Source organism: Periplaneta americana, chromosome 3, assembly GCF_040183065.1.
Source record: "Periplaneta americana isolate PAMFEO1 chromosome 3, P.americana_PAMFEO1_priV1, whole genome shotgun sequence".
NCBI lineage: Eukaryota > Metazoa > Arthropoda > Insecta > Blattodea > Blattidae > Periplaneta > Periplaneta americana.
The window spans coordinates 149215802-149229470 of NC_091119.1; the positions used below are offsets into that span (position 1 = coordinate 149215802).

The 13669-nt window shown below is 35.5% G+C and overlaps 1 protein-coding gene across 3 annotated transcripts in view; it reads right to left on the reverse strand.

Annotated features, from left to right (window-relative positions):
• LOC138696603 (RNA/RNP complex-1-interacting phosphatase) overlaps nt 1-13669 on the reverse strand; it is a 364465-nt gene that overhangs the window by 34439 nt on the left and 316357 nt on the right. For all 3 annotated transcript variants that reach the window (XM_069821760.1, XM_069821759.1, XM_069821758.1), the window contains 2 exons: nt 13480-13540; nt 8317-8363 (listed from right to left, as the gene is read on the reverse strand). In XM_069821760.1, coding sequence (XP_069677861.1) covers nt 8317-8363; nt 13480-13540 — 108 coding nt within the window. The remainder of the gene's footprint in view (nt 1-8316; nt 8364-13479; nt 13541-13669) is intronic.

The window sequence follows — 13669 nt, forward strand, 5'->3', positions numbered from 1 at the left end:
ATAGTAACCATAACCATAAAGCTTCTGTATAATAGCTATTTACTGTATGTACTAAGTACGCAAAATACTCTTCAGCGGACGAATTCAGTTTTTTGGACGAGGCGTAAGCCGAGTCCAAAATACAGGATGAGTCCGCTAAAGGTTTTGCGTACCTGGTGCATACAATAGTTTTTACTAAAAGCTCTCTAAATTATAAGAAATGAAATAAAGTAAAAAGTAAATATAAGTATAAAAAGCATAGTCAGCCAATTGTCATATTCTCACCGCCGCGCCGTCTGATAAACCCAATGAAACAATGTTGGCATATCAACAGTTGGTATGCCGACTGTCACTGTCATCTGGATCCGAATCTCGTATAGGCAATGTACGAATACGGATCCAGACGGTGTTGCGTTGATTTTGTTTAAAACGCCGCTTAAGGTTGCCATGACGACTTTAGCGGCCTAGGCCGCTAAAGTTCAATTTTTCGGACTGATAACATTCAGCAAAGCACCTATTTTACAGAGCACGTACTAAAAAATAAATTAAGTATAGGCACTGCATTGCGATGTAAAAAATATGATACTAAAGAAAAACTGTAAGACGTTATTTAAAAATGTTTTCGACGACGTCACAACTCGCACAACACAATAGCAACAGAAGTATTTGTTTCCGTAAAAATATTCCGTGTTTTAAATAGCAGGTCTGGCGCGTCTGAGCTTTCTGTCTAAAATCCCCTCATTCAATTTTAATGCAATTATAAGTTACTTCTGAAAAACCCTACATTATGTATTTCGGACCGCAATTCATGACATACCTCTGATTGAGGTTCTGGCTGATATGTACATCTAAGCTTATTATCAGGTAGTACATCTCACTTGACGATATGTGTCAGAGGAAGAACAATAAAGAATCGCTCCATGCAGAAAGGGCTTCAGTCCATTATTTATTTATTTATTTAATCTGACAGGATTAAGGCCATAAGGCCTTCTCTTCCATCCCACCAGATAGCACATATAAATACAAAAAAGAAATACAGACGCTGATGAAAATAATACAAATTAAATTAAAGCCGTATAGAGAGTCAACAGGGTCAAAAGAACACTATAGAGCTCTCATCGAGCTAATACAAGGAAAAAAAAAGAAAGAAAAACAGAGATAGCAATGATGATAGTGATAACTGATAACTGACAATAATAATAATAATAATAATAAATACATTCATTACAGATTGTCAATTTTACAACAGCATAGTTACAATATTTACTATATGTCATGGGTTAAGCCGAACTTGCGCCACCTGACAAGTGTTCAAAAAGCAATTCCATGAACTAGAATGTGATTTTTTAATTTAAATTTGAATTTTGATATTGTCCGATAGTCTCTGACATGGTCAGGGAGAGAGTTCCAGAGGCGTGGAATAGATATGCTGAAAGATGATGAGTAGAAGGATGTTCTGTGCATAGGAATAGAGAGAAGGTACATGTTCCGGGTTCGAGGTAGTGAAAGGTAAACAAAACAAGATGCTAGGTAAGAGGGTGTGGAGGTGTGGGTGATTTTAAATAGTAATAAGAGCGAGTTGAAGAATCTTCTTTCTTTAAGTGGACTCCAATACAACAATTCCAGTGACGGTGTTACATGATTGAATTTTCTAATGTTACAAACGAAACGAACGCAGATATTGTGAACATGCTGTAGTCTATGGGCAAAATCAGTATTTAGATTCGTGAATAGAGAATCGCAATAATTGAAGTACATCACTAAACTTTGGATCAGGTTCTTTTTAAGACTGAGAGGTAACACTTTGGTTAAGTGTCTCACGGAATGAATTATGGAAAAAGTTTTCTTACATATGTAGGTCACTTGACTTTGAAAATTTAAATTTGAATCTAAATATACCCCTAAATTGTTTACTGTCTTACTATATGTAATTGTGGTATATTTATTTTTGTATTTGATACAGGGGCTAGATCTATTTTGTTTAATGCTCGTTGGTGGCCCATTATATAGCTTGTGATCTGTCTGGATTTAGTCTGAGTCCAAATTTTTGCGCCCATTGAGCTACAGATGCTAGATCTTCATTAATTCTGATCACAGAGTCATTGATTGTACAAGTTCGGGAATGAATGTAAAGTTGTAAGTCGTCAGCGTGACCTAGTTTTAAGAATACTAAAAAAAAAAAAAAAAACATTCTCTACTCCATATTCCTTTCTTCATAAAACTCTGAGCCTGACGCTTCAGTTTCTATCTTTCCAAGCATTGGACTGAATACCTTTCTACACAGGCCGACGGAGCCACCCATAAAGATATGATTTCCATCGATATTTCGTTTTTTCAAAATTTGTGACTGAAGCCCTTTCTGCATGGGGCGAATTGTTTGTATGCATCTGAAGTCTGTTCAGTGGAATATGTAGCTAATCGGCGATGTATGCATTGGAGGAGGAAAGGAACTGCCCACCCTACCCCATTATCTTTTGGCTTAGTTGCCTCATGAGTGATGCCTTATTAGCAGGGAACGGATTTATATGGACTAAAAATATATGAAATATGTAAATATATATGTAGTTATTTTTACCAAAATATGGAATTAAATATGGATTTTTACCAAAATATGGAATTAAATATGGACTTAAAATTATAAAAAAATGACTATGTACGTTAAATATTGGTACATTTTAATCAAACTAAACAAAAAATATAATGGACGTACCTTATCTTCCAATGTAGTTTCAACAAAACACAATTTTTATTGTCTGTTACCATAACAATAGGTTACAAACATTTCTTTCAAGTGCTGAAAAGTGAATCTTCTTCTATTGTCTCTGAGGATAGATTTATACTGACTAAAAGAGCGTTCGACGTCACAAGAAGTAACTGGTACATAATTCAATTTCACAATGTCTGCTGGGGATAAGTCCAAGTTAATCTTCACTGTTGATTCACCACTCATCACAGCAACAACCTTTTGTAGTTCTTCATATCCATGGTTTTTTGAAAGTACAGTGTCCACCTTAGCTCTTACTGCATCTGCAACTTTACCTCTACCACGATTCAGTTGTTCCACAGTACTATTTATAATTTCAAAACTTTCAGATAGTGAAAGGTGCCTATTTTGGAGACTTTTGAGCGTTTTTATGATGCATGAAAATGTATGCTGAATGTGAGCTAAGTCATTCTTCACACTTATGTCACAGGTAACTGTTTTCGCAGTATCAATTGAGACTGCATCTTCAGAGTCCAATGCAAGGAGAACATTGTTAATAGAGTCTATATGTTCGGCATAATATTCAACTGCTTCTAGCCATGTACCCCATCTAGTTAAAATTGGCTTTGGTGGCAATGGAATTTCAGGGTACATTTCTTTCAACACGTTAACTCTACTGGGAGCTTTGAGAAATACTTTTTTCACTGATGAAATCAACAAATCTACTTTAGGGAAATTGTCTCTGACCACTTCTGCCACACGATGAAATGCATGCGCCACACAAGTAAAATGAGTCAATTTAGGATATACAACAGATAATGCTTGTCCAGCTTTGACCATATAAGGGGCAGCATCGCTAATAAAGAATAACACATTATCGTACATAATACCCTTTGGCCACAGGATACCCATAGCTTCGTTGAACAGTTTAACTATAGTTTTGTTATTGCACTTTTCTAGAACATCACAATGTAAAAGAATTCGTTCAGAATATTGTTCACTTAACAAACCGATAACTACATTACCAACAAGTCTACCTTCTTTGTCGGGAGTCTCATCAATGGAAATCCAAATTGAACTATCTTTAATTTCATCTCTTATCTTCTGTATTGTCTCATCGTAGATGGATGGAGCATACGTCTTCCTAAGTGTTGACTCATCCGGGATTGTATGTTGAGTATATTTTTCAAGGAATTCCCTGAAGACCTTATTCTTTAGTTTGTAGAGAGGAATATCAGCAGAGATGAGAGAACGGCACAGGTCGATGTTAAACTCAGATCTTACATTCGATGTTGTTGGTTGTGTTAAAAACAATTGTCTCTGCTTGGAATTTAGTTGTTTGTTGGCCTGATGTTTACTAGTTGTAATGTGTTGTTGCACCAGGAACTTTTGTGTAGATGATACTGCACACTGACACAAATTACAAAATAATATTTTATTGTCAGTTGATAAACCATCTTCTTTAAATTCTGAAATGTAACTTGTTAGTTTTGATTTTAAATTGACTGAATGACGTACTTTTGGCATATTTACCGTCTTTATAGTATGATTTACAAAACTGAACCTATGTGTACTCTGACTGGCATTTAACTGTTGAGCTGCACAACTGAAGTCTGTTAAAAATTTTAAATTAAATTAATACAGTTTTGTAACTTACTTTCCCATTGTTGATAGGACTGCTAATTTTCAAATAACTCTGATGTTAAAGGGATTACTGAACATGTGTTTAAATCTCTATTGTTGAAATGTATTTTTAAAAGTTAATGGAATTTTGTTTTGTTTTATTGTTAAACCTAATATAATATGGACTGTTTTATATGAAATATGGAAAATATATGGAAATTAACGAAAATATGTACTAAACTCTAAAATATGGAAAAATATGGAAAATAAAAGTAGGATTTTTCAACCCTACACATTGTGAAACATAAAGATAATGCAAAATATAAATTATATTAGCTTTATAAGTAAATATGTATTTACATATAAATCCTTTCCCTGCTTATTAGTATTACTTAAGAGGTTCAAACCTGTCTTCGGATAGTTGACTAAAAACAACAATTCTTGACAATTATAAACGGGTATATATAATTCGCAATCTGATAGAATAGTTGTAAAAAGCGTAAAATATATAATAAGAAAGTATGTGTCACTTCTGTCACACCGATTTTTCTACAAAAACTTCAGCCAGTAATCTATTCTCCTGTGCAATACTTCATTTCGCAGAACTAAGGCGTTATAAAAGCATGACGATTTTCTTACTTCGGAATGGTAATATTTCACATTTCTTCTCTGTTATTACGTTGAAGTACCTGGAACTCGACACCTGTACCTCGATGGGAGATTCCGTAACAATACAACAATGATTAACTACACATAAGAAATTACAATAAACCGATACACGATACACAAAGTTAGTCATGCTGTCCAAATACAATTCGCTACACAATTTTACGCGCCGCGCGTGAGTGCCAACTTCCGCCTCGGGGTCTGTAAGCGTGAAAAATGTGTATCCACGCGTGTGAACAATCTGAAACCCCCGCCGTAGCCGGCAGCCGGCAACGCGGGGGACTCCCTCCGTTCGGTTTTGGTCATCGATATAAAAGCCGACCAACACTCGGTAGAGTGTGAATCCCTTTGAACACGTCGCGTTTGATCCCCCTGCATTTCCGTTACTTCTATCAATTACAACTAGTTTGCCAATCACATGAGGCCAATTTTCAAGCCTTTGGTGTTCTATAATAATTTATAAATGTGCGTACGTTATTAATTACTAGTGTTATCTCATACGCTATATACGGTTAGGCGTTAACATTTGCCAAAGCCTTCACATGTGTCTTCTGCAAGCTCACTTAGGATTCACCGACCTTCATGTATATAGGCTATGTCGTGTACTTAAAAGTTAAGAAGCAATTTGACACTCCTGGACATGTCTGCTGATTTTAATACGAGTACAAGCACATAGTGCATCATTAACAATCATTATTCACGAAAAAGTCAACTTATGAGAAATGAAGATTACAACCTTGTTCTGGGCGGCTATTCAATTTATACCTAGTTTCCTGAGAAGATGAGGTATTGCATAAAAATAACAAAATATTAATAATATTTTAAAAAATTAAAACAATTTTTAGAACTTACATTCACCAACAAAATCTGTATCAGTTTGCTTAGATGCCATGTATCTTCATACCGTAAAAATTGTACTATGATACTGCAATAGAATCTTAGATAATAGTCTAGGTTATTTACTTACTCACAAATGGCTCTTAAGGAACCCGGAGATTCATTGCCGCCCTCACATAAGCCCTCCATCGATCCCTATCCTGTGCAAGATTAATCCACTCTCTATCATCATATCCCACCTCCCTCAAATCCATTTTAATATTATCCTCCCATCTACGTCTCGGCCTCCCTAAAGGTCTTTTTCCCTCTGGTCTCATAACTAACACTCTATATGCATTTCTGGATTCACTCATACGTGCAACATGCCCTGCCCATCTCAAACGTCTGGATTTAATGTTCCTAATTATGACAGGTGAAGAATACAATGCGTGCAGTTCTGCGGTCTGTAACTTTCTCCATTCTCCTGTAACTTCATCCCTTTTAGCCCCAAATATTTTCCTAAGAACCTTATTCTTAAAAACTCTTAATCTCTGTTCCTCTCTCAAAGTGAGAGTCCAAGTTTCACAACCATACAAAGCAACCGGTAATATAACTGTTTTATAAATTCTAACTTTCAGATTTTTAGACAGCAGACTGGATGACAAAAGCTTCTCGACAGAATAATAACAGGCATTTCCCATATTTATATTGCGTTTAATTTCCTCCCGAGTGTCATTGATATTTGTTACTGTTCCTCCAAGATATTTGAAATTTTCCACCTCTTCAAAGGATAAATCTCCAATTTTTATGTTTCCATTTCATACAATATTCTGGTCATGAGACATAATCATATACTTTCTATTTTCGGGATTTACTTCCAAACCAATCGCTTTACTTGCTTCAAGTAAAATATCCGTGTGTTCCCTAATAGTTTGTGGATTTTCTCCTAACATATTCACGTCATCCGCAAAGACAAGAAGCTGATGTAACCCGTTCAATTCCAAACCCTGTCTGTTATCCAGAACATTCCTAATGGCATATTCTAGAGCGAAGTTACAAAGTAAAGGTAATAGTACTGTTATTAAATAAGCAAATTGAAAAATGACGCATTACATGATAGGCCAGTTAATCTCCCCTTAAGGCAAAATTTGTAATCATATTTCGAGAATGTCAAATTTTAACTCTGTTGGTCATTGTAACATCACGAGGTCAATTAAATTGAGTTTCTAGATGTCTACATTTCAAACTGATGCTGGGTTGCAAGAAATCTGTTCTATAAATTGTTATTCTCTCGTTAAGTAACGGACCTTTAAACTATTCCAGTCTTTAAAGTATAGGTCGTTGCAATGTGATATTTAACGATCTGTTAGCTATTCCATCTTTAAACGGAAAAGATTCAAAACGACAGAGCCATCGTAGCCGGCGCAAATAATTTCCTTACTATACGTGAGTGTCGCTATGGTAATATTGTGTTTTTGGATAGTCATTGTTTTCAAACTTTGCATGTAGAAGACAGGCATCAAATACCGACCTAGGTCAACATATAACGATTCTTGGTACAAATTGATAGAGAAGTAACCCTTCCTGTTTCGGTGATACATCTCATTCAAGTGTCCACTAGGGCTTTGAATTTTCATATGGCTACAGTCTATGCACCAATAATGTTGGGAAAATTGCAAATTGAGAAGAAATCTTGTTTTACTGTTTGTACAGAATTTCCTTAAGGCATAGTAATGTATTGTTCTCTCATTCTTGCAATGCAGTCACACGTCTTATTATTCTACAAACTGTAGATTTATAAACGTGAATATGATCCACTATCACATTCTGAAACGCTATTACGTAATAGCGCAAGACAGTCAACAGCTGTTACTTGCTGATACTGTCTTACTGCGTGCGATTTGTTTTCCAATATGATGTCCTATTTCATGCAAGAGAGCCATGAATGTCTCTTTCGATAATCTAAATGTAACCTTAAAATCAATATTATCGTATTCTTCTAGAGAATTCGATCTGTCTTTCAGTATTCTTGGTCTTGGTAGATGTCGTACCATATCAAACATAACCTCTACGTCAGACGATTCTATAATAGTAATAAAATTGTTTTATTCACAAAACGTTTCCTATACACACATGAATCTCGAGTTCATTGTAATATGTATATTACATTTTACTCACCGATACCTGTTTCTGATAACATATCCACGAAATTACTTAATACTGTCAGATACAATAACAAGCAATATACGTACAATATGGCGGCTAACGATTCGTTAACAGTTTACAGCTCCGATTTTCGACCTATAGTTTACAGAGTGCTTTAACGAACCAATAGCTTTAAAGGTCGTTCTTGCAACGCTTACTGACGCTAAATTAACAGTTATAGGACCAATAGCGTTTAACGAACCTATAAATGCTTTCTTGCAACCCAGCATGAATGTTTTCCATAGCCAGAGGTCAGTTTTTCACAGCCGAAGAGTTAAAAAAAAATTAAAGACTAAATGTAAAATAATAACCACTGTCCTTACCCGTAATTGCGTCCTGTGGTGCAAATCCCATACGAAGGTTGAGATACCTGAAATAAAAATGAAATATTTGCTTTAAAATGCACAATGAATAACCACATTCAATATTTCTACGGATGAGTGTATGTATACACACAATACGTATGTACTCGTATGTGAGATAGAAAGATGCTAATAATGATAGAAAAGAAAGTCGCTGAGGTTTATTGTTCCTGGCTGCAAATAAGACATCATGTTACGACCACGCTAGGATCACAGGTCATTGCTACATGCGCTGTTTTCTGAATAGTGGAAAGCAAACGTAAGAACATACTCTTTTTTTACTTTGTTATTTAACGAAGAAGTATCAACTACTGGGTTATTTAGCGGGGATCGAACCCGCGGCCGAGCGCAACTCCGGATCGGCAGGCAAGCATCTTAGCTAACTGAGCTACTTCGGTGGCAATTAAAGAATCACATACATTTTGCGAGATTTCAAAGCTGTTTCGCGTGCATTTCACGAAATATAGCTCGTAAGATAAAGTTTTCAGAACAGATATTGTTTCCAAGTTGGCGATTTGAGCAAGGACCTAATTTGAATCAGGCAGGACCATTAAGATATCCGTGGTCGCGCTTTTTGAAGGATTGGCTTCTTTTCACATGCCGCCACTATTTCTATAAGTCCCCTCTGTATGTCCAGACGAATGTCCACAATATATATTGTTACATAATTTCCTTTTTAGCGGAGAACTTTTACAGTACTTTTGGTTACTTGCCAAGCAAAAAATGTACAGTAGGATTATTTAGTCCTGACAGTCGCCGAAGATGTGCGCGTGGGACAGGCGAGTCCATTTAGTTACGCCAAGGGGTGTTTGGTTTATTCACTCACTTGCTTTTACCGACTCCTCGCCCTTATCTCTACTCCGGAACTCTCCCCACTCCTCCAATTACTTCCCCTCTTTCGCGTCGCTAAGCTGTCAGGACTAAATAATCGGTCTGTACCCAAGATACTAATTATATAAGCCACTAATTCTGTTTATTAATCCATCAGTTTTAAACACGATTCAACAAATACGAAATATATTATTATAAGCAATTACAATACACTGCTAAGTTATTTTATGTGAATTTTTACAATATTAATTACATGCGCTGTACACACTTAAATCATATTTTACAAATGAAATATATATTTTTTTGATTGCATAAAAAGTTTTTTTTTTTTTGCAACGAATAAAATGATTTATCTCCTTATTTGTTAGATAAGCAAATTATTCCATTATTTTCAGTGATAACATTAGTTAAAAATAAAAAAAAATAAAACAAAAATATCACTGAAAAAAATAATTTAAATATTACCTAAATCATGTTTGTTCCGTTTAAATAACTTAAGTTGATTTTATTTTCAATAAATGATTATAATTTTGCTTCATTCACTTAATTCAGATGAGCTGTAAAGTGAAAATGGCTGTTTTAGAATCTCCATATGCGCATTAGTGAGCGATGATAAAGATCAATAGAGAGTTACTAATATCCGTGACAGAGAGAGGTTAAGCCGCTAGCAATCCTATTGGGCTCTTGCTGAAAACAGTAAAGCCGCGTTCATTAATCTACGTTTTTAATTATGACTAAAGGCCAGCGTTTGGTCACCGAGTGATGAAAACAGGTTAGTTGTGCTACGTGATAGATAATAGCATATGCACACGAAACGTTAGCGCAGAAGATTAAAAAAAAAAAAAAAAAAAAAAAAAAAAGAGTATCGATGGTAATATGGGTAGGTGTCGATTATTATTAATCTGACAAACTGTTTTTGCCGGCCTGTATGTGAAATTGAATCATAAAATCGCATCATAAACACACAACCCACTCCACTCACCTGACTCGATTACAATTAGTAAATGTTTGTATGTTTCGGTGGACGAAGGTCATGTCAATACAAACATCGATGTATCACATTTTATGTATGCACCAGTAACTGCTTGTGAAATTTAAATACGTTTCCCGAAATACAAACTTTGCTTAATCCAGGCAAGTCAAAGCGCCTGTATTACGTGCTCATACTACAAGCAATACAAATCCAACAAGGTTCACTTTTTAGCAAGATAAAGTACAATAATCGCTGTTAAGGAAATGTAGTGTGGATTCTTGAGAGCACGCAGTGCAGGCGCTTTGACATCCGTGACTTATCCGAAAGAAAGGTAACATTTTCGTTAGAAATTTTTAAAATATAGCCTACATAGTTATTCATTATAGGCATAAAAGAGGGCTGCTGAATATCACAGTCATAAAATTTGCTTATGTTTGAAAAGAGATTATAGTTTTTTTATTGTTGTGGAAGTCTTGCAATGTTTTGTTAATAACAATTACAATTTACTATGTATGCTTAATTATTTTCAAGTAATGAATAATATTCTATGTTTTTCTTGTAATATAAACAACCATCATTTCCTAAAATAGTATTTTGCAGACGAATGCACTAATTTCTTTCGTAAACTGACTGTACAAGTTTATACATGCTCAGTATCAGTAGTTGGGTGTTTGCTGCATCGTTCGTTGCACAAAACAGCGGAAAGCATATGTGTTCACTAAACTTGTAGTTCAAATGTGACCAAACGATGGGCTCTAGGATGTTTCAGCCAGTGGGAAGTGGTAGTATCTGTGCAGGCTGCAGTCGGCGAAGCGTATCGCCACACGATACTTAACAAGAAGCCAAACGCTGTTGCAAAACGTTATTTGAAGAACAAGCTAGTTAGTTCTTTACTTACGAGTTGAAACTAAGATTTGTTTTGGGATTAAAGTAAGATAATCAGACATCTCCGTTTCCCACGGACAGTCCCCGAATTTTCTGTTTGTCCTCGAATAAAATTCATCTCCGGAATGTCCCCGAATTTAATAACTGTCCCCAGATATGTCCGGATGTTAAGTGTTAATTATTATAATTTTATGAATGTGCTGTTGAATATCTCAGTGCCTGGGGTATTCATTCACAAGAGAAGCTATCTGTGGATGTTAAGATGTCTTCCAGAAAAAGAAAACTTTGAAGCGACAGTCCATTATTATTCTTCCAATGTAGATGGACTTGACCTGAATGAAATAATTTATTTTATAAAATTTCTTGCTTGAAGAAATGATGAATTCAGAGAAAACAGCAAAGTGGAATGAAGAAAATGCTGATCTTTGCTCAAAATGGAATGAATTATTTAAAATGTTCTCCGAGAAAATGATTTTCTATGCACAACTCCAGAAGTTGATTGAAATATCTCGTGTATTCTGGAAGTAATGCTTGTGTGTAAATAGAATGAGCATTTTAATTCTTTAAGGTGTGAACGACAAACTAACAGAAATATTAAAAGTAGTTTCCTCATAAATACCGATATCAGCTCCGAAAATTGTGAAAAAAATCAGTTGTTATCATGTGGCGTCCTTGAGAGTCTGTTGTTGTTATATTGGGTTATTTTACGCCGCTGTATCAACATCTCAGGTTATATAGCGTCTGAATGAAATGAAAGTGATAATGCCGGTGAAATGAGTCCGGGGTCCAGCACCGAAAGTTACCCAGCATTTGCTCGTATTGGGTTGAGGGAAAACCCCGTAAAAACCTCAACCAGGTAAGTTGCCCCAACCGGGATTCGAACTCGGACCACCTGGTTTCGCGGCCAGACGCGCTGACAGTTACGCCTGTGTCGTGAAGTATTGTGATGATGAAAATGAACGTCTGTGTTACCAAATTAGACATGGTAAACCCATACATCACAGTCAGCTAAAATCGTTAAAAATGTATATAAAAATATTTTAAGGAGGAATAAGGATAATGCATGATCTACTTGCAAAAACCATATCTGCCACAGGATCAACGTAGTTCAGTGACTATAGTATGTGAACTCGTAAGTACATTACTTTATTGTTTTGCTGCGAACAGCGGCAAACATTTTATCTACAGTCGGGAAGATTTCATACACTTTCCTTCGAATTAGAACTCGACTAAATTAATTGATTCTACGTAGGTCTGTTCTTTTATTCTAGGCACACTTTTTCACTTGGAATATTCGCTATATTTACCATAAATATTTTCTTCAACATTACTCCTACCGCAGCTATGGTTTTTGCAAGTCGGTTATTTGTCCTCCTCATTTATTAATAGTAATATGCGTTACAAGAGCGGTGTGTTAAGTTTTCATGTTCGAGGAAAAGTTTGAAAAAACGAAACGTAGTTGAGCTTTTTTAATTTCCGAGAATTGAAAGAAAACATACCGCTCGTGTATCGTACATTATTTTGTGCGAAGATCGTTTATTACATACCTGAAAGAGGAATTTCTAATTAGTTGCAATGAAATCTCCATCTTGGTTTCTGTTCAACGACGGCAATTTTGGAAAACAAAAATATCTATCTTCAACACTGTTGCTTTAAAATGTTTTCTGTGTTTACTATACTCCAGCAGGCCGTGATATACGTCTGTCTTTTTTTCCCCAGTCTATAAATGCGAACTTAAAACGGCTTCCTTAATGTTACATGCATCACGAAATCCAGTAACGTTAGTGGAGTTGTAGAGTTTACTTAATTTTTGCAAATATTTAAAAAACAATAATTAACAGTGCAATTTAGGTGAAATTGCAGTGGTAAGTTTCCAATTTATAATTATTACTATATTGAACGTCTCTAAAAATAATATGTTAAAAGCCTAAAGCAGTAAAATCAATATGTCACTTAAGCGGTAAGCAGAGGGAAATTGTTATGTGTGTTCGGTTGGGAATACTGAATGTGGAATTTTAGACTTACCGCGGGTTGGTTTGTGCGGAAACCAAGCAAATACGCACGATCTCGCACAAAATATTATACACATGTTGAATGATTTTAGCCGAATGTGTATGTGTGGCCTTACCGCGTCCATTCGGTAACATACAACATTCATTTTCATCATCACTATCGATATTTTGAGACAAAGACTTCCAAGGACGTCACATGATAACAACTACCTTACACTTCAACTAATCCTAGCACAAAACGTAGTGCGAATAATATAATACTGAAAAGTCTCTTCTTCAAATAAAGTGTTGCAACAACGCTTGGTTTCTTGTAACTGTCGCGTATCTATACGCTTCACTGGCTGCAACCTGTACAGATATACCCCTTCCCAATGGCTAAAACCTCAGTGAACGAACATGATCTCTATTATATGAGACTCTTACCTGCATATGAAGTATCCCGTCCGATTCAAACCATGAGTACAGTGAACTCCAACTAGTTTATCTGCAACAAAAATTCCATACATATATTAGTATTTAGATTGCGTTGCAATAAGTATGGTTATTCGGATCATTTAAAAGACGTGTCGTACACTATGATGAACGGCATTACTCGCAATATTATTTAACCACT